At 41.5% G+C, this 22,870-nt stretch overlaps 1 protein-coding gene across 1 annotated transcript; it reads left to right on the top strand.

Annotated features, from left to right (window-relative positions):
- The first annotated feature begins 1,792 nt into the window (after positions 1 to 1,792).
- On the top strand, positions 1,793 to 6,958 carry gdf6a (growth differentiation factor 6a). The gene is made up of 2 exons (XM_058053683.1): positions 1,793 to 2,217; positions 4,743 to 6,958. Exons 1-2 carry the CDS (start codon positions 1,872 to 1,874, stop codon positions 5,696 to 5,698), a joined length of 1,302 nt encoding a protein of 433 aa, XP_057909666.1. The 5' UTR covers positions 1,793 to 1,871; the 3' UTR covers positions 5,699 to 6,958.
- Positions 6,959 to 22,870: the final 15,912 nt, after the last annotated feature.

Below are 22,870 nucleotides of genomic sequence, written 5' to 3'. Positions count from 1 at the left end.
TCTGTTAATTATTACCATTCATTTATATTGGCGGCGTACTAGAACATTAATGTTTCGTTATCAGTTAGGTCTGATAAACCTATTGGCAACTAATGTCGTAAACAAACCCTAAATGAGCATGTTTACCTATGTGGGTGCTCATCACATGACATGTGAGTCGAACTGGGCCACCGGAAGGTTCTGAATACTGGGTGGAACCGAGTGAAATGTGACGTCACCACTGTTGCCGGATGGCTGATACCAGAACATTAAAATGATCCTATTTTCAGGGAAATTAGAGCACAAACCCGATTTGACGTTGCTTGAGACCACCTGCTAAAGTAAAATATTACAACATCACAGTTTATTATTACTAATGACGCAGTTTTACCTTTAAATTACCTAATATCACGTTTGGAATGAAAGTGCCACTGGCAGAACAGCGCCCTCACATGGCTGAAAAGAGACACTCGAGACAATGCACAACATGAGTCACAGTGCTGGATGATCTTGTTTGTGTTTGTAATGTATTGAAGGAGTCCGATTATCATCCAATGTGGGGATTTTTGTCATTAGGACACATGTTTCAGTGTGTGAAAATGATCATAGAAATGATAATTACAATATTACGATAATTACACAACGTCAGGCAATGTTGGATGTCGCCAACAAACATTTTTGTCTCTGTTGCCCTCTGCCGGTACTAATGTGTAATGACAGTCGTTCAAACAATGCCGTAATATAACACAATGAGTCTCACTCACTATCTTGTTAGTTCCTGACACTTATCCAGTTCAGGGTCAGAGGTCAGATGGAGTCTATCCCAGTTGAATTTGGGAAGGAGGTGGGTTGGGGACTGGTCCCACAAGCAACCATTCACACTGAAATTCACACCCATCGTCAACTTAGTCTCCAATTACAGGAACATCACTTGCCCAGTTTAATAAGTCTGAAGGAAATATGAAGAAGTGTAGTATAATTAATGATACAGTAACATTACATCTGGCTCATAAGAATGTTATTCTATGTCAATAAAATGCCATATATCGACGTAAGACATTGAGTGGTTTTGGTTGTTATCAAGAAAAACACGGGCATTGCTAGATATCTGCTCTTTTTTTAAATGACTGTAAATGGTCACGTGCAAGCCAATTCTAAAAACGGCCACTAGATGTCGCCAAATACTTTTTAATGATCTTTGCCGTCTTGCTGTCAGGTTCGCTAGTGTGTCATGAGTTAACCAGCAGTCATGTTAATAAGGAGCTCAATACAAATGTCGTGCTGCCCACTGGAAGGGCACGCAAAGATACAATTCCCTGGTTGCATCATCAATAGTGGTAATTTTTTACACAGCTTTATGATCACTAAGTATGTTTTGAACTATCTTAAGGGAAAATCTTATCTAATCAGATCAGTGTCCTTTGACTGTGGCAGAGGGCATTGTATACATATATTGAACTTTAACACCATTTTGCACTTTTTCAAAAACTTTGACATAATCTAATTTGAAATTAATCTCAAATTAATGATGTATTTTGATTTTACGCACGTTTGTCCATATTTGTCTTCGTATTTATTTGTCCATATTCTATCAGAGGGACAGTAAATCATGTCTTACGAAACCACAACAACAACAAAACGTTCCCACACGGATTCCTGAGTCTCTGTGGCCTTTTTGGCAAGTGGATGTCATGAAATTGGGAAGCACCGGGCGACCGTGTGGGCGTGTTCCTCTCGGCCTAACAGTCTCTGCTGCGGTGTGGAGTCCAGAGCGCAAAACGCACTTCTCCAGGGCGCAAACGTAGCAGCTCTCACACCCTGACGCGCACAACATCTCCGGCTCAGGCGGACCCCTCCATCCAAGGGAAGAAAAAAAAAGTGCCCCTCCAGCCATGTTTGCATCTCGAGTTGTCACGCTTTACGTTGGCCTGCTGCTTTTTTTCCTTTGGAATATACCATGTTTCCAGTCAGCTGCTATCATCTCTCCTTCTGCTCCGAGGAGGAACAGGGGAGCGAGGCTGCCTCATCAGGCCGGACAAAGGTCAATCAAACTCCTAAAAGACATCTTCGCGTCTTCCCATCACAAAGAAGACCACAAGGACTACATCGTACCGCATGAGTACATGCTCTCCATTTACAGGACCTACTCGGCTGCAGAGAAACTGGGACTAAACGCCAGCTTTTTCCGCTCCTCTAAATCCGCCAACACCATAACAAGTTTCGTGGACAGAGGAACAGGTTGGTTTGTAGGCACAGTGATGTCAAATTGTGCAGAAAATATATTTTTTAGGGGGTATTTCCCCCCACTTTTGCACACAACGTGTGATTTCCTGTCAGTATAGACTTAGATTAAACTTAACCAGGACTCTAAAACACAATTGAGGCACTTTCTAAAAAGGGAGGTTGTAAATCAGCTTAAGTGCTGGCATGGGAAAAAAACGCGAATGGAAGAAACACAAAAAGCCCCAAATTGGCATGAGTTGGTTGTGCGCATTTTCAAGTATTGTGCAGCCAAACCGATCCCAGGGAGAGAAGCAGGTGTTTGGAAGCAGGAAGCCCCTTCCACTTTCATGCATTAATATCATTAAATATTATTTATTCGCTCTCTATGCAGCGTATTGTTACTATGCGATTCGCTGTTTGTTTTTACAATCAATCAATTATTATTTTCTACACAGTAAAATCCAAACTAGTGTGAAGACGCACAACTCGTTCGTGTGTCCGCTTCTTGATAGGAAAGAAAAAAGGCCGCACTTTCTCCTGTGATTGTGATGTGATGTGTCACTGGCTCTGACCCCGAGTTGGACCCTCTGAGAGCCGCTTGGCATCGAACGGCTGATTGGAGTATTTGAACTCAGTGATCTAATTGAGTGTTCATGTCATAACATATCAAACTATTCTCCCATAATGACCCTTCAAGGCCATGATGGCACAACACCAAATAAAAGACCAGGAAAAGTGGAAAAACTTCCTTTGCTGTGAAGTAGTTAGTATTTTTTTTGTACTACGGTACCTCAGAATTAACTAGAATTAACTTGAAACATCCGCGTTATACTTAACTGCGTTTAAATAAACAAAACACAACACTTCTCATGCGTATTTACGCGCGACTCTTTTTAAACTCTATTTAAATTAAGCCACCTTTCCCCTTTTTTCAAATATTATTTCCAGATATATACTTTATTCATTTCCAAGGGGAATTAAAACATACTGCAAAATGTGTTTTGCATTTGTAGAAATACACAAAAAAACCTATTTAACGGAATCATAATATTAAAAAACCTGGTACATTCTTGTCTGTCAACACGAATATGTCAGTAATTTCAACAGGCTGTGCACCCAAACCGTGCAGGCGCATTTTAAGGGGAATGTTGTCGTTGGCAACGTGGAATGAAATATAAGAGGGGAAGTGTTTTAATGAGGAGGATGGGAATTCAGACTGTTAATTATTTGGTGAACTTGTATTCGATCTTGTTTAAGGTCTTGTTAAAAAAAAAAAAGGTAGAAAAGAAACGTAATGCAGACCAGACGTGCAAAGTAACAAAAATGAGCACAAGGTTTCAATCTGTTTTTACGGTTTCCCTCGGCAGGGTTCACGGAGGGAAACTGACAAGTAGAATCAAATAATATATTTGGAATATCTTGTACAAATCACGTGAATGTGGCTTTTGGATTTTTGTAAACTCGGATGTATATGTATATAAGAAAAAACATTTTACGTTATTTTGTTATGTAACTGAGGACCAAGCAACGTTATTTGAATTTATTTGGCAATTATGTTACAGTATTTTAAAATATAAAATCACCTGTCGTTTCCTTTGTTCAATTTTAAATTGTATTGCAAATTATACAAATATAATTGTACATCTGAAAGTTATATAGTATAGAATATAGTCTAATGAAGACCTGTAATGACCTACAGGTCTTCCATCTGTACATGAAAAATAAATAAACGGTTATAATATCAGGCAAAATGACAATTAAATATTCTTCCATATACATAATCCACCATAAAGTAAAACTAAACCACAATAAAGCATGTAGACTTTCACTTGATGTGATGGAGCATTAAGATAGAACTAATTGAATTATTGAGTTTGTTGTGGAAAAAAACAAAAACAAAAACAGCCTGAGAGTATTGGACTATTGTCAGAAAAAGGCAAGAAAACAAGTGAGCGTAACAATCAAGATGAGATGCTTCCTGCAAGCAGCTCGAACACTGTGTGCTTTGTATCTCAGCATCATTTTAAACAGGTCATGCGTGACAAATTTGCTGGAAATGAAATGAAAAGGCGTGAAGGACCAACAGTTTTTAAGCAGGTGTGGAGCCTGTCCCCCAAATGGAAGATCTGTCCCGGAATGTGCTTTATCGATCATGAAACACTTGGCAATGGGACTTTTCCTCAATGTGCATGTTGTGTGTTTTGTTAGCGTTGGGTCCCACAGAGCTAACCGTTTTCTAACATCGGTCTTAAGCCGGAACAAACACTTTTTCATTGATTACACGCTGAACGAGTACATTCCGATACTAAATGTTAATTCACAGTTGAGTCTGATGCTGTGTTTGAGCACCAAATGGGTACAATTAGGCAATTATCTGTTTCAGGCTGCTTTTTGGTGGCTATTTGGGGGAAAAAGAGAGGGGGAGAGAGAAGGCCTCTGTGGGAGAATGTGAATCCCCCCCCCCACCTCCCCTCCCATCCTGAACACTGTACACCCTAAGTGAATCTGACTGCAATTATTTTCTTCTTTTATCCTTGCAGACGATCTTTTGCACTCTACTCTGCGAAGACAAAAGTATCTGTTTGATGTCTCAACCCTTTCAGACAAAGAGGAGCTGGTCGGGGCCGAATTAAGGATATTTAGGAGAGCGTCGGCTGACTTGCAGACGACAGGCCTCTATCACATCCAGCTCTACCCGTGCGGCTCGGATACGCTGCTGGACTCCACGCTGCTGGACCCCGTGGACTCCACCAAATCCGGGTGGGCGGTGCTGGATGTGTGGGAGATGTTTAAATCACATCAACAGCATCATTATCGTCATCATCATCATCAACATAAAGGGAACCAGCTCTGCTTCCAGCTCAGAGTCACTCTTGGGAATTCTGACGCAGACGCGGATCTTAAGGTGCTGGGACTGGACAGGAGTGGGCGATCCCAGCAGGAGAAAGCCATCCTGGTGGCATACACCCGCTCCAAAAAGAGGGAGAACCTCTTCAACGAGATGAAAGAGAAGATCAAGTCGCGGAGGTCCATCAAGGAGATAGAAGTGGTGAGGGCTTCAGAGGAGGAGGCAGAGGAGGAGGGGGCGCCCTTAAGGGGGGTCAGAGGCGACGGGCCAAGGCGGAGGAGGAGGACAGCCCTGAGCAATCGTCACGGGAAGAGACACGGAAAGAAATCCAAATCCAGGTGCAGCAAAAAAGCGTTACACGTGAATTTCAAAGAGCTGGGTTGGGACGACTGGATCATCGCACCTCTGGACTACGAGGCGTACCACTGTGAAGGCGTGTGCGACTTCCCGCTCCGATCCCATCTGGAGCCCACCAACCACGCCATCATACAGACTCTCATGAACTCCATGGACCCCAACAGCACACCCCCGAGCTGCTGCGTCCCTACAAAACTCAGCCCCATCAGCATCCTGTACATAGACTCAGGCAACAATGTTGTGTACAAACAGTACGAGGACATGGTGGTGGAGCAGTGTGGGTGCAGGTAGCGGACATTCGGGATAGCTTTTTTGAAAGACTTCAAGCCCAATGATACGTCTGGATGGGTTGAGGACATCCTCACCTGAATGACATCCGCACGGGACGCACGCAAGAGGCGACATTTGCTATTTATTCCGACCCACTGCTCATGAAAATGCACACTTTCCGCCTTAAAGTGTTATTTCCCAATCATGCAACAAGTCATCAAACAGGGCCTTGTTCCCCCAGAGTGTCCATTGTTCCATGGAAGCCCATCGGGTGCCACTGTGCACCTGTTCGTGCCGCGGCTATAGAGGACAGAGGCTTTTTGCCCGTCAGCGTTTGGACTTGCAAGCTCTTGTCGTGCAATCTTGTCTGTAAGGCGAACTGGTTTGGGTCTGTGCATGCAGACCGTAATTGCCTCTGTCCCGCTGAAGTCATTAAATGCCCGTGCAAGTGCATTTTTTGCAGAAAAAAAGAAGAAAGAAAAGGGCCGGGAATGTCACACACACACACACACAAGCATGCATGCACACACTCTCTCACAGATAATGCCTTCAAGAGATTTTTGCCTCACTGCAGACCAGTCCGGAGATGCTATGTGAAAGTCGCTGTGTGCTTTTGTGGACACAAAACCAGAACTTGTGGGTCCTCCGTTTTCAGTACAATGATGTTTTTTTTAAAAAAAGCACACACACACACAGACACACACACACAAGTCAGGCAAACTTATTTGTAAATGTTTTTGCTCAAAAGTCTGCATCGTTACGAAATGCACTTCCGCAAATATCTTGCGCCAAGGAGATGCAGCCAGTTTGTCTGTAAAACAAGAGACTCGCAAAAGAGGCGATATTTAAATGCACATTAGCTTTGAATGCACTGCTGTTCATTATGTTTGAGTTGTAAATATTTTGTATAGTCGATAACTTTACAAAGTGCTCCCAATGAAGAAATGAGAGAACTGCATTTCTTTGTACATATACTAAATGCACTCAAATTGGTATAATTTCTATTATATAATTATTTTATTATTTGTGATGTACAGTTTCATGATAATCATATATTTCTTACATTAATAAGAGTAATTTAAGGTGTATTCAATATTTTTTTTTTTGGTTTTTGCAGAGGGTGGAAAGTACCATTATTAATTGTCTACCTCATCATTGCATATAGAACCTTGAGTTTTGAGGTGTATTCGGTTAGTGTAAAGTGGTATATATATAAGATCATTTATATTCATATATTACTGGATACTATTCCGCTCCTTTACTGTACAAATAAATGTCAAAACCAAGCCCACAAGCCTTGTATTTGGATTGATTCCACCCTCGTTTGTCTTTGTGTATTCAAGTCAATAAAATATTGTTGGAAGTTTTTACGATAGTGAAACAATCGACAATCATTTGCCTCTTAAATATTGCTCATTTACACCAAGGTGGTTCAATTAATGTGGAGTCAATATCCTTACAGTCTTAAAGACTCGGGTCTGGCCAGTTCCGAAGTCAGATCGTTGCGAGGCCATGCTTTCACGGCAAGTCAAGACAACAAACTGGTGTTAATTACTAAGATTTAAGTCTCACCAAAAGGGCACATAGAACAAACAGCTGCTACAGTATGTCTTGTTTACATGTGTTGATACTCATAGAGGCAACTAATGCCGTGATTGCATAATTGGCTATGATGCATGACGCATGTGCAGGCAATTGTCATGTAGAAGAGAGGAATGATGCTGTGGGTGAGACACAGTGAGTTAAAAACATGAAAAGCAAAACAAATAAGTTTAGGACTACAAATGAACCTTCTTTTGATGCTTTTTGTTGTCATTTTATGTCACAAACAAGATGGAGACGTCTGTTAGGGCTTTTAAATTGGTTGGGGCCCATTGTAGACCACCCTTAAGACTTGGTGCCATTGGTACTTTTGAGTATCAAGAGGAGTTTTGGCGGACGAGTGGTTAGCACGCAGGAGACCCGAGTTCAATTCCACCCTCGGCTATCTCTGTGTGGAGTTTGCATGTTCTTGGTTTTCTCCGGGTACTCCGGTTTCATCCCACATTCCAAAAACATGCTAGGTTAATTAGCGACTCCAAATTGTCCATAGGTATGAATGTGAGTGTGAATGGTTGTTTGTCTATATGTGCCCTGTGATTGGCTGGTGACCAGTCCAGGGTGTACCCTGCCTCTCGCCTGAAGATGGCTGGGATAGGCTCCAGCACCCCAGGTAGAAAATGAATGAATGAAAGAGGAGTTTTAAATCCTTGCTAAAGTAGTTTATGGACTATACACACAAAGTATTTGATCATTTATTGCCTGCCATCCACATAGAAACAGTATTCTGTTCTGTTGTGTGTGCTATGAAATGGTATTTTATTGAAAACGACTTCCAGAGTGTCAAAACACCGGTTTGTTATGAAAACGTCACCACTCCCATCACTGTCACATGACCAGAAGTGAGCTTTGACAACAAGCCGAGTAATCATATACTCCAAAATGAAAGTAATTCCACTTTGTTGTAAGTCTAGACAAGCTTCTATAATATAGTGTGTCACGTGGTTCCGTCAGCGTGTCTGTGGGCGTGCTTTGTGTATTTCACCCAGCGATCTGTCTGGATGCAACTATTTACCAATCCCCCACAGTGTGGACGTCAAAAATAATTTTCCACTAACATTTCTTCTTGCACAGGGCCTAGTTTGGAAACACCAATTCTTCCTGCTACTATTACTTATACCCTTATTACAGCTCCTACTGTATGAGTTTGTACAGACATGCTGCATTCATGGACTGTCTGTGTTTTAACGAACAGGTACATCTAAATGTATTTGTGGCGGCAAATGAATGTCTGAGAAAATTTTAAAAACAGGAATCTTGGCATGAAGGCATACTGAATACGTAGTAATGTCGTTTGGTCAATACCACACATTTGTGCAATTTATTATTATAGTCATTTGTGTTGCGTTCCTGTTATAAACAACATAACATAACATAATGTCTTTTTGTGAAGAGAACAAACTATTAAAGACATGCATGTTAAAACCTGATCTCAATCCGGACGACCAAATGCCTGAATCAGAAGTATCTAATTTCCCCTTCAGGTTATCAGCTTCTGCTGAGTTAACTAACGCTCTTCCCAAACAACAAATTCCCAGTGACTCCCCATTTTCCATGTACAGACATTAACATATGGTGACCATCCAAGCTCGGAAATTCACAGCCCGACTGTCACTGATATGGCATAGAATGTATGAACCCCGACTATTTCCCAATGAATTAGCCCGCCTGGGTCAAGTTTACTTAACACTTTAATGTTTTCCAATCTGTAGATGAAAAAGTTAGAGAGAAAAGGATTGCTCCCATATAGGCTATCGACCTTGGCCTGGAAACAATTAGGAAATTGCTTTGAAATGTTATATGCTGTCCAGACTCTTGTACAGTATCATGTCACTCCTCACTTGCTTGTAAGGGGGAAACAGAGGATGCTAAGTGCACTCTTTAGCAGGCGCGGCAAATGACTGACACAACAAGCATCCCCTTGAGTATAACCAAATGGCCCTGCAGGCTATACGTCTGGAACGCCACCGTCAGGGTGCTACCGCGAGCCCCGGCTATCGACTCCCATGAGCGCTCTGCGAGATGGCACCATCGAGATTAGAGATGTAAAGAAATAACAAATACAGATTAAGCAGCTGTGCACTAACTCACTGGATAAACCTTTTCGTTTTGATTTATATTTATTTGACATGTTCCCTGCTTTGGCGGACACTGGCCCGGAGGTGAGACTGAATGTGAAGGGAACAGTTAAATGGTGATGAAAGGGAAAGGAATGCTTTGTTTACCCGCTTCAATCCCTCGCTCTAAAGTTAAATGTTCCAATAAAGTTCTTCATCACAACCGCCTTATTGTCCCTGCGCTTCACGTCAAAATTGAGCGAGCAGAAAAAGAGTCGTGTTTATTTGAAACTTGGTTTGAACGTATTAGTCCAAGCAAACCAAAACTGGCGACCAGACAAGACCTTTTCATCAGAAATGTGGAGAATGTATAACACAAATAGTCCTGACACCCCACATCTGTGCGGGAAAGCTCTTCTGTAGGGCAGCGCTAGGATCCAAAGTGAAGATCAACTCCGTGTTGGTGTGAGTGCAAAGCCTGGGAGCCTCTCCAAGATTCTAAAAATCATCTTGGCTCATTCGGAGATGTAAATACTCCTCATTCTTAACCTTCCCATTATCAGCCATGTCCTCATCAGCATAGGCATACATCGTCTAGACAGCTGAGAGCTCGGAGCATGTGGAAATGTGTCAAACAGGAATGAAGGAACATCATAGCATCTCCTGTGAAGGCCTTGATTCATGTCGGTCCAGCTTTAATGTAAAAAAGAGCGGAGAGAAAAGATAGACACTTGGCCAAGGACCCGCTTTTAAATTGATAAAATCCAGCACAAGCATATTTTCAATAATTATGTTCCTCCTTCGAGGGGCTCTTGGCTGCAAAGGGGTTCTGTCTTGTACTTCCTGTTGTTATAGTTAGCCGATACTGTGGTTGTCTTTGTGATGTCGCCTGATACGTTTCTCTTATTACAGGCCAAGGTGGTGCAGATCGGAACATGTGCCGGGAATAGTGCAGCCACACTGAATGAGCAAAAGTATTCAGACGCCCTTCTTAATCAATGAATTAATCAACTAATCAGGAGTTGGACTAGACAGTTTGTTTCTTTCCGGATTTTAATTCTTCATCCTAGTAAGTCCAGATGTGCTGGAACTGTCCGAAGACGACCCTTTCCTGTTCCAATAGTGAATGTGATGAAGAAAGACACATTATTTGTAGTATATCTCGTTTATCACTGTTCATTTATTCCAGTCCCGACCACAATGAGGGAATTTTCCATCCATCCATCCATCCATGTTCTGCTTATCCGAGATTGGATCACTGGGGGCAAGAGCCGAAACAGGGAAGCCCAGAATTCCCAGTTGAGAGACATAGTCTCTCCAACATGTCCTGGGTCTTCTCTGAAGCCTCCTACCGGTTGGATGTCCCATGAACACCTCCCCAGGGAAGTTTCTGGGAGGTATCCTGACCAGACGCCCGGACTCCTTCCCTAACTCCTGAGCAAGTCCTCCAGACATTAAAACACTAAAGCTCCTCCACTTGAGGAAGGATTTCTCGACTTACCGCCATGACAGGAACTGACCACTTTATGGCCACAGCTTGACAATCAAGGGACGGAACACTCGGACTCAATGCACGGACTCAATGTCCGACGCATTCCTCTGAACATGGTTGATGCACTTTCGGCGGTAGAAGTTCAACACCCGGACTCAATGTTCGACACATTCCTCGGAACATTGTTGAAGCACTTCCGGAGGTAGAAGTTCAACACTCTGACTCAATGTTCGACGCATTCCTCGGAACATGGTTGAAGCACTTCCGGAGGTAGAAGTTCAACACCGGACTCAATGTCCGCCACATTCCCCGGAACATGGTTGAAGCACTTCCGGAGGTAGAAGTTCAACACTCTGACTCAATGTTCGACGCATTCCTCGGAACATGGTTGAAGCACTTCCGGTGGTAGAAGTTCGGAACATGGTTGAAGCACTTCCGGACGTAGAAGTTCAACGCCCGGACTCAATGCCCGATGCATTCCTCGGAACATGGTTGAAGCACTTCCGGAGGTAGAAGTTCAACACCCGGACTCAATGTTCGACCCATTCCTCGGAACATGGTTGAAGCACTTCCGGAGGTAGAAGTTGAACGCCTTCTGGCAGGCGGCTGAACTACTGTTTGGTGAATAAGCGCAAAAACAGTCAGTACCTATCCCCGCACCCAAAAGCGGAAGGGAAACTACACTATCGTACCCCAAGTTAAAATCCAATGTAGAGCCTAGTAGGATCAGTGGGACGTGCAAACTCCGCCACCATGATAAGGCGGTGGCTCAGGAAGGAGGTTTTGTAAAAGTAGCAACCCTATAGTCACCTTTACACTCATATTACCCAATATACAGTTGCAGACACCCGTTTCCGATGCCGCTATCCTCACTATGGTTGTGGATATGCCTAGTCCAGCCGTCTTATAAAATTAAGAAATAATTATATAATATATACTTTTTGCTGACATAATAGCATCCCTGCCAATATAGGCACAGTGATACTTTTATCCGTATGGCCTATGTACGTCTGAGCAGACAGAAGGGCCGCAGTGCACACAGATGGACAGATGAGGGATTCAGTCGAGCAACAGATGCCTGAAGTGACCCCTCCTGCTGCCTTTCATTGAACCACTGGCTTGGACACAAAGGCAGGGGCGGCCCTAAACATTAAATACACTTGCTTGTGCCTTAATGGCAAAGGTCACGTTGCCCCCTGCTTCCATTCTTTCTCATGAGCCCTGAACACTAACAAAAATATCTCCAGTTGCTACACACACACACACACACACACACACACACATTTCGGAGATGAAGCTGAACACAATAATTGGACAAAGTGTCTTTTTCACACCTATTTTGCCTTTTCTGTGGTGTCTCCAGCTTGTCAAGCTATACACATAATGCTAATTGTATTAAATATAACTCCATGTTGACATTTTTCAAGGTTATGTTCATCAATTTTGCATATAACTCTTTTTATTTTCTACAAAAATGTGTTTTCTAATCAGCAAAACAAGTTCCTAGAAGTGCATGCGTACCTGTCCAGAAAAGCACACTTTTTTTTTTTTTTTGCTGTTTATTTTCTAAAGGAATGTTTGAGGCTGCCCTTTCACCTCTCCTCATCAATTTACTACCCCTGGTCTATGTTACAGAGGGTGACCCTGTCCTCGTCATCCCTGATTAACAAGTACACCTACAGATTCTCCATTCAATCCGTGTATGTTTGGAGTCCATCTTTCTTGTTGTGGTTATTGGGAGTCTCTGTGTGCTCGTGTGAGGGTCTGAATGAGGCTGAGCCAAAGGTAAATTTACTCAGTTAAGTGTGACAATGCTGATGTTTGGGAGCAAGGCGAGCACATGACCTCAGTGCCAATTCTCAGGCTTATTGAGGAGACGGCGAGGGAGGGTCCGTTGACCAACAATGGTATTTTCAGGTCTGGCAAATAAAACCTTTCATGTGTGTTGAAAAAGTCACCGAAACTTGAACATTGTGAATTAAAATGGAGAATCTTTCTCGAGAATATGTCTCTCCTATGAATTCCGTTCATAGCTATTAATCATTGTCAATACATACCTAAAGACATTCCTGATTTTTTTTGTTTTGTTGAAAAAAAAAAAAAGATCCGGGTGGTAAAAAGAAGTTTTAGTTCATTGTAAAACGAGACACGTAGGCAAACAAACATGGGTCAGGGGCAATGAGGCAGCAAGACAAGGATCTGAGCTTGAAAGGGGGGGGGAAGACCGTGGGTGCACGAGGACTTGATGGACAACTCCACAACTCAACAGAGGCAGAGCTTTCACTTAAAAATGGTGCCTGGCCTATCTCAAAAGGTCAGAGCCCAGAACACTAACACACTACATTAATCATGAGAGGCGGCGGCTTACCTGTCTAATGTTTCAGCTGTGCTGTACAGTTAACCTCAATTACGGCTGATTAGGAGGTGTGGAAGATGAAGGGCCTCGGCCATGCAAACGATTGGACATTAATAATGCAACGTCAGATTTAATGTGTTTGTTCCACAATTCAAACAGTAATTTCTTACCTTGCATTTACCACTCTGATCTTTTGTTAGTGTTAAATATCCGGGGTCAAGGATCTGTTAAACGAGTTTTTGTGCATACGAGGAAGAATCCGCACAGGCTGTTCAATGGCTGTATGTTGTTGTAAAAAGTGGGAGTTTTTTTGTGTTTATCAGTGAAAATGGTCTTTATTCTACTATTATTTTTAAATACAACGGAATGTGATTCCAAGTAAGCCTTTCCAGACAAAAAATAATATTAAATAAATCAACTTTTACATGGAGAAACCTTTGTGAAATCATAATAAATGATGAATTAAATGGGCAAATCAACATTTTACATCATCATCATGTTTTCTGATAAGTTCTTTCTTGAATTCAAAAGTGTTCCACCCCTTCTTATCAAGTTGCTGCGACTTGCAACAGTATTTGGTCCCATGGTTGCTTCAATTGAGCACATAATTCCGCAAATTCTGTTTGTTTTGTGCAATATTTTATGAAAAGCAAGGCAGTGTATGAACACCAAAACAAAATTTTGGTAAAAATATTTGTCAAAAACAGAATCATACAAAAACTGCAGTTGTAAATTATTAATATTATTATTTGGAATGTTAATTGGAGAGCAAGAATTGGAAACTGCAGGACAGGCAAAGCCTTTTATTGTCAACTCATATTTAATTAATTGATTAAAAAAAGGGCATTCATACATATACGTACATCAGACTGTAATAAATAATACTTTACAGCAAATTTATGACACCATGTAAAATTTACTGTATTGTGATGTTGATGGGGGGATGGAGAAGGCGTGTCACACAGAGCAACACAAGATGATGGATGTCTGACATGTCTGAGAAGTCTTACAAGTGTACTTGAAGTAGTCAAGAAAATGAGGTATTTGACGAGTATGTGAATTGCATGTTATTTCGGGAGTTACGTATATACGTATTTGATGTCTTATTTTCTCAGTTCTGGCGGCGTAGTTGGGATGAGTGATGAGATTTTTTCCAAAATAGATGTCTGTTGAGCTTCGATTAAACTCGAGAAGGGGGGCAGTTATTGTCTAGCTTTTGACTTCCGACACAAAATATGCTGACAGGCAATTTAAAAACCAAAGCAAAAAAAAAAACATTATGGGCATCAAACTATGCAAGGAATAATACCAAGTTACTTCCACTCAGAATGAAATTCAAATATTACCCATGAAATTACCACAAATGTTTTTTAAGTGATATAATATTTCAATTAAATGCATGTCTATTGTTGGACATTAGATTAAATTAAGCATATGTGCTTATAACGCAGACAAAATAAAATAAAAAAAACACATGAAATGTTGTGCCAAAGTGAGGTAAAGGCTTCACGCTCTCCCAACCCCCTTCTTGGTAATTGCCCCATTATACGTTGGTGGCAGATGAAGCCATTACAGATGTTTTATGATGGGGCCATTTTCATTTTGTCTTCCCAATGAGGGACAGATTTATGGCACAAGGCAGTCCTCCATTCAGGGGTAGAAGTCCCTCGCTGCATCCCTAATACACAAACACTTGACCCCCCCACACACACAAACACACACACACACACACAACATTGCATTATCTTATGATTGTCTTCACTGAGTTTAATCTGGATCTCTGCAGTGTCCTTCACTTTGACTGGGATTTTTGGCAGCAGGTTTGGAGGTGGATAAATGGGTAATTTGGGGGAGGAAAAAGTGCCCACTTCCAAGTCTGTGTTGCATGTGGGAAAAGGAGGAAGCGTCTTGTTGGGGGGAAGACCTCATCAAGAAGTCTATGGTCTGTGGGAAAGCAACTGGCACAGATTACAACTTAGTCTGACACTTTCTCACCAAATGTTATCCTACTAAAAGCAAGCATCATAAAGGGCAGTTAGCATTTTCAGTATTAATCTGTTAGCTTGGAGTGATGTGTTTGAAGTTTTAAGGGCTGTGTGGTTTGATTCCAAAGGCTTTGTGTGGTGCGGTGGTGTTTGGTGTGGTTCCCTATGGTTTAGGAATCAAAATTATTAGTTTAGTAAGTTCAATGCCAGGAAAAATATTGCTTATAAATTGCTGCCCACAGCCTTTACCCACAACTCATTGCTACAGGAGCGCACCTACCTACAAAAAAAAAATAAAATACATGTATAAAATACTTTTATAAAAGTTCCATATGACTTTAGTACTACTGCATTGCTAAAAGAATTCAAGGTAACAGACCAGAAACAGGAGAAGGTCCCCATTGTGGTGATCCTTGGTGCAAACTGTGGAAAGTTGTCAGGTACAAGTCTTTTACAAACAAGGTCAGCGGAGGAACACTCGTTATTAATCATTCACAAGAGTCGCACAAAGAAAGCCGGAGAGAGGCGAGTTGGCCCACAGGTTTGTGCCTTGAATCATGTTACATAAACAGTCCACTCTGACACTTCCAACACCTTGCTCCTATCATCTCCACCTGCCTGACGCTGATTGATTAATTCTCATTGAATGGGCTACCAATGTGGCATCGGCGTTGCAGCTTTAGTTGCATAATCAGATATTCTGTCACATCACGTCATACCACCGTTTATTCAACACAACATACATTCTACGGACTCAAACCTGAGGAATTGAGTGAGGTTTGACCAGATGGAAGTTGACCGTGGACCCTATTCCTGTGTCTCTTACACCAAAAAAAAAAAAAAAAAAGTGAGCTCTCACGCAATTTTTCTGTTTGCTGTAGTCTGACCTTTTTGTGAACTGCGGTAAAGTGAAAGGCACTTTCAGCTGGGGGGGAATCGGATGGCAGTAACCATATGCCCTTCAACTGATACAAAGGTAGGAAAAGGGGGGCAGCGGTTTGTGAGCGTTGGGTGGGGTGGCGGAGAAGGGGGCCTTGCATGCTAGGGTGAAAAGGAAAGTGCCATGCCGCATCTTTTTGTGTTGGTAAAGTGGTGGCGGTTAAGGGTCGGGGGGTTTGGGGGCAGAAGAAAAGGGGGAGGTTTGCGGGATGTTGTGAACATCCAGCAGACTGACTGTTGAGATGGAAGCCTCTTATGGATGAGTGCAATAAGTAAACATCATTCCTTTTTTTTTTTTTCCGTCTGACCCTCTCTGTGTCCTATTTCAGTCCCCACTAGACTATTATCTATCTAGAGCATCTTGCGCTTCTTTTCTTTTAACCACTTCCACACATTGAATTTACATTTTGCACTCTTGGATCTAAGAAGTTCTAAGTAGAGCTTTAGAATGCAAAAAAATGAATAAATGTGAGTGAGACAAAAATGTTGTCAGTCAGGAATTTATTGCATTAAACTAAAATAGTTTAATACCATAGCTACAAAACCACCAAACTTCCCAAAAAAGACATTTAATGTTCGCAAAAAGAACTATGTAATGAGTAGTTACCCCTTTTTTGTTAATCACTTCACAGATTACTTTGGGCATGCTTGATGCCTGTGATTCCAGGAGGTCGGTGGGAATGTTGACGTCAGAGAGAGGCTCCATTGTTTGGAACTGATGCCCATTTTTGTAAACTTCCCTTGCCATCCATTCCCAAAATGTTCCCAATTTGATTTAGATCAGGGGAACATGCAAGATGCTCCATCAGACCATGTCGGATGGGCTTTGTGAATTGCGTTGTTCTGTTGAAAAAGTCATTACCAGACAGAGGATGGCCTTCAGTCAAGAGGGATACCCCCCCCCCAAAAAAAATATCTCCACATAGCCAGCTACCATTGGATGCCCATGCACAACCTGAAGCTCCATTGTTCCATTGAAGGAAAAAGCAACACCAGATCATGATGGAAAACATCTAAGGTAGGATCTCCTTGTCTTGTCAGTAACGCTGAATAATAATAATAACACGAAGAACAATACGAATCTGATGGTTATTACACTTGGCACTAGTAACCTACGTTTGGACCAAGGATCATCTTTTGTCTTGAAGGTCATCCAATTGAACCGTCCGGATCTGGGCCGGTCGAGTTTTTTTGGGCTTACCACTTGATCTTTTTGTTCCTCAGGATCTTTGAAATTTAAAACGACTGTCTTACTGCGTCCAACCTCAAGAGGCCTTGCATATGCAGCTCGACCATCCAATCACGTTCAAAAGAGAGAAAGCATTTTTCCTTTGCCATGAAGAGATGGATGAATGAAAGTTTGATGGATGGATGTCTGCTATTGAATATTCCTCATCAACTCTGGTGTAATAGTTTACAATATGCTGCTGCTGCCTTTCATGCAGATGGTGGGGGTGCTCAACCACTGCAGAGGTCAAGTACGGTTCCCAAGCCCAGATAAATGGGAAACTTGCGTCACCAAGAGCATCCGGGATTTCACAGACTGATAGGGAGAAACGTGAAAGACAATGAAAGACAACCACCATTCCATATTTTCCTCATCACTATTTAGAGTCCTTGTTGACTAAATTGTGGAAAAGTTATACGATTCAGCTGTTGTTGATTTTCGTATTTCCAAATAAATCCATCGGAGGAGAAGAGTTCCCAACTTCTAAGCCATGTGGTGATTTAAGGAAAGTGGTTTGTACATCTTGCAATATTTTCAACAATGAATCCAGTGCATTGTTTGCAGTGTCTGTACTTTCTACTATTACAACTAAAACCTGCAGTTGGTTTCAATCTACAGTTTAACAACTTGTCACTGCTAATATTCCATTTGTTTAGTGACACGCTCAAGGAATATTTTACTTCATTTGGTGCCTCTGTTTTACATTGCTTTTATGCAGACCGTGTACTTTTGGTACGTTTTGTTTTTTGAGTCAGTCAATTAGTCCTTGTAGTCCTGGTCAAAGGTGTCGCTTAGTATATGCATAGGTTACTTCTAATTTTCACTCACTAAAATATATAGATTCCATCAATGTATTAATATTAATATTTTACATTTTGGAGATTACATTCTTGATTCCCGTACGTCTTATATTGATTAACTGCCTTAATGCTCCACACAATTAGAGATTTAGAGGGCCACCATGTTTGGGAGTGCAAAAATGTTTGTATTATGTTCTGCATCGACGAGATGCACATTATGAACATTATGTAAATACAGTAAACCTCGGATATATCGGATTCAAATGTTCCCACTGGTTTTGTCCGATATAAGCGAAATCCGTTATATGCGTATACGGGAAAATGTCCGTTTTACGCATATATCGGATTTATATCCGGTATATGCGTAAATCGGATTTTATCAGTTATAAAAAGCAGGCAACGCTGCAAACGCTGCAAATGACGTCGTATAGCGGCCTGTCACGATTCGGCGAATTGGAGCGCCACGATGCGGCCATCCGATATATGCGAGGGAAATTTAATGGAAATGCATTGGAACGGGACTGGAGATTTTGTCCGAAATAGGCGAAATCCGTTATAAAAAATCCGATATATGCAATGAATTTTTATCGGAAATGCATTACAGAAAAATTGGTTCTTTTTTATCTGTCCGTTGTGAGCGAATTTCCGATATATCCGAGTCCGATATATCTGAGGTTTACTGTATATCTATTTTTTAATGTAGTACACAAGGCGATACAGCAAAAAGGCACACCATGGAACAAAAGGAACCCCTAAGCAAGGAAGGAAAAGACCGCGGTCTACTGGGCAGTAGTTAGCCGAGTCCAAAAACATGGAGTGTATAACCACAAGAAGCAACCAGTAGAAAGAAACCCTGGCGAAGGAGCAAGGAAGGACAAAGGAATAACCCAGCAACACTCAGCTGTCAGCGGTGAGCTTAAGTAGCAGCAGTAATCAATTACAGGTGTGCACAGCGGAGGTGCGCTCCTCCTGCCAGAGAAGGGAGTTGCGTGTACGGAAAAAAGAAACAGGAGGGACAAAATAATAGGAACAGCGGCGGTGCAAAAAGAGAGCGTAACAGTTTGTTCAAGACGTAACGTTAATCCATTGCTCTTGGTGTTCTTTAAAGAGTAGCAGCGGCTATGACAGGATAAATGTTTCCAGAAATGTCACATTTCCACAAAATCTAAAAAGCCTCTTGCGGGCGCTCATTCTTTCATGTTTGAATGTGCGTTGGAGATCTGATGATAAATAGACGATGGTGGAGGTTGGAGAGGAGAGGGGGAAGGGTGGAGGGGAATTGGCTGTGGCCTGTTGATGGAACATACTCCACCACACAGACCGCTTTGCCAACGAATCCAGATGCTTTCACAAATAACTAACTTTTTTTCATCCTCAGGGTGGTTTGAAGTGCAACTCTGAATTAAGCTCTCTTCAGACATCTAAGATTGCAAGGTTATAGCCCTGAATCTGATTAATCTTGGGCAAAAGTATTGTATCCGCTCCCATTGCTTCTGCACTTTTTGGCCCAGGAAGCACACATCCACCCTTCGACAGATATTGAACAGATGTTTCAGAGCTGCTGTGAACTATTAAACTTGTGAGATGTGGCTCATCATCATCACATCAGATCAGAGAGCATCTGGACCGAGCAGGTACATTTACCAGCACATTTCCTCCAGAAGATAACACGCACGCTTTCTTGTGAAATTGTTTTTTATGTAACTAACAAGCTAAAAACTCTGTTTCTTGCGTGACGCTTTTACTATATGACACCATTCTCCTTTTAAAATTGATTAAAAAATATTGTTTCTTTACATAACCACAAAGTTCTGCGGCCTGAAAATGCTGCATTAAAAGATTAACTCTGATTAACTCTGAAAGATTAACTCTGTGTTTTATAACACTTTTTCTAAAATATGTGTGATGGTAAGAGAAGAAAAACATAACAAGAAAATAAGAAAATTAATCCTTTTCGTTACGCCTATCCTCACAGGGGTTGCGAGGATGCTGGAGCCTATCCCAGCTGTCTTCGGGCAAGAAGCGGGGTAAAGTTTTTTTTTATTTTATAGCAGTCGCTCGTTTACCGCGGTTAATTGGTTCCAGTCTCGGCCAAAGTCAGCTGGGATAGGCTCCAGCATACCCCTGAACTGACCGTCAATGTCAATTTCCTCGAAGTAGGATTTCTTATTCATTAATTCATTTTCTACCGCTTTTCCTCACGAGGGTCGCGGAGGGTGCTGGAGCCTATCCCAGCTGTCTACGGGGGAGTGGCAACGTACACCCTGGACTGGTGGCCAGCCAATCACAGGGCACATATAGACAAACAACCATTCACACTCACATTCCGACCTATGGACAATTTGGAGTCGCCGTTTTTGGAATGTGGGAAGAAACCGGAGTACCCGGAGAAAACCCACGCATGCACGGGGAGAACATGCAAACTCCACACAGAGATGGCCGAGGGTGGAATTGAACTCGGGTCTCCTACCTGTGAGGCCTGCAATCTAACCACTTTTCCCACCATGCAGAAAACAAGAATATACACTGGAAAATCAGTACAGAAAAAGTATGATCTTAACATTTTCCCATCATGCATTTCGTCCGAGTAAAGCCTTTCGTGTTATTGTTATGATGATAATTATTATGATCATTACGTTATTATTATTATCATGCCTGCTGTGAGATCATTTAAACCTGCAATAAAAGCCTGTTGTTCGGGCCATTGACTCTGGTGCATGTCTCACCAAACAATTAGTGACCATCTTCTTAATTCCTCATATTTGAATTGTAGTTCATTTAGCCATGTTTATGCTTGGAAATGCTGCATTTAGACATGCATGATTTCTTAATTAATATGTTTGACAATCCGTCATAGAGTAAAGCTGCAGAATTTCAACCATACTGTGGAGAGGGATAACTATACATGGATATGGAGGTAACTATTCTCGAGTTCTAAAGTCAAGTGTTAAGAGTACCAAAGCGGTACCAACCTAGTGTTACATAAGAAATGTAACTATTTTCATAGTACATATTTTAGCTTACGCTTAAAATACAGTCAGAGCATTTTCTGTGAAAACCCTTCGGAAAAGCTGGTGGCATTTTCTCACAGTCTGAGGATGATGAGGTCACAGATCTCCTACCGAGTTTGGTATGAGCCATCAGGTGCCGGTGCTGGATGAGGATGAGGAGTGGAGAATGAGGGCATTCCTGATTTCCAGCCAGGCTGATTGCCTGTTCTTAATCTGCCCCATCGAGGCAATACTCTGTGCAGCAGCAGGGTGTCCCGTGTCTGCCACTTCTCCTTCAATGGGGAAGAAAGACGGGTGAGGGTGAAATTGAGAAAATGAGAGAGTGAGGACAGAATTAACGTCTTTCCGTGCCTTTCGCCAGACTATGTTATTTGAAATCAGGACATGAGTGGCATAAATTCACTATTCCAGAACATATTATAAGCAAATGACAAAACAGTCATAACTCACAGAGCGAAACTATGTGAGGCATTATTCCTCCATGACTGCCCAGAAATGTAAGAAACTGTTTGGTGGATATAACCCAACATTCATCACAGATGTAGTCACTACCAAATGTCATTGGGTGTATTAGGTACAAAGTCCAGTTTTTTAATGAGTCAAATGGCAACCACTCTTACTGCAGAAAACCCCTTTGGAGCTCTTTTGTATGTTTATATTGGCTGCATCATTGTTTGGAATCATACCCGTTTCAGTCCTGAATTTATTATGCTAATAATCAATGAAATGAATAAACTGAAAAGCAGAGTGTCAGGTGTCAAAACAGTCATTTTTCAATATAAGTTCCTTTTGAGTATCAGGGTTCGCCACAGCGAGTTAATCGCCTAAATGGTTTTGGCTTAGATTTTATGCCAGATGCCCTTCCTGAGACAACCCTGGCCCAAAAACTGAACCCACATTACTTTAAAAGCAGACGTGTGTACTATTCTACCACAAGGGATTTCAATGTACAACGTTTTGGGGCCGCGGAATATTCTAAAAATAAAATTAATTCTTTATTAATGATGCATATTTTCAACGTAAACCCAAGAAATGCATTAACACGGGCGTACACTAACCGAGGCTCCACCTTTTCACCTTTTCTTTTCAAACGAATTAATTGCCATGATGTACAGACGTAAACATGTTGCAGTACTTCAGGCTTGCCAAATAGTGAGTAGTGTAATAGTTTAATTGCCGTATAAAAAGTTGTCCCTCCGAAGGCTATGCTCTACCTACAAAAATATTCAATTTACAAAAAAACAATACTTGGTGGAAATTCACTTATCACTAACGATAAATGAGGAATATATGTATATTTCTAAACAGTTTTAAATCTGGAATGGTCCCCTTTTTTTTCTTGTAATACTCATCTTGTGTTATGTCGTGCGACTTTTGAGTTCCAGCAAAAATAATTTCTTAAAATTATTATAATAATGTGTAAATACCTGATAAGTGAATATGCGTGCTTTTAGGGGAAGATAACTGGGTTTAATCATTTTGGATTTTGTTGAAGATAAGAAAAATAAATGATTTTCACCACTTTCACTTGTTTAGTTTTTATTTGTCGGTAAAATATGCTCAAAGTTACATATCAAACTCACCACTGACATATTTCCAGTGGCATGCAATCAACAGGTACAACTCAAACATGGGTTTGTTCCTGTGTGAAGAAGTGCTAAACACTATATTCAGATTGTCGCAGCTTTGGACTCAAACTCAACTTTCTGTTTCATCTGGACGCAGT

The sequence above is a fragment of the Doryrhamphus excisus genome, chromosome 17 (genome assembly GCF_030265055.1).
Source record: "Doryrhamphus excisus isolate RoL2022-K1 chromosome 17, RoL_Dexc_1.0, whole genome shotgun sequence".
Taxonomy (NCBI): domain Eukaryota; kingdom Metazoa; phylum Chordata; class Actinopteri; order Syngnathiformes; family Syngnathidae; genus Doryrhamphus; species Doryrhamphus excisus.
This window is presented reverse-complemented; position numbering and strand designations above follow the sequence as displayed.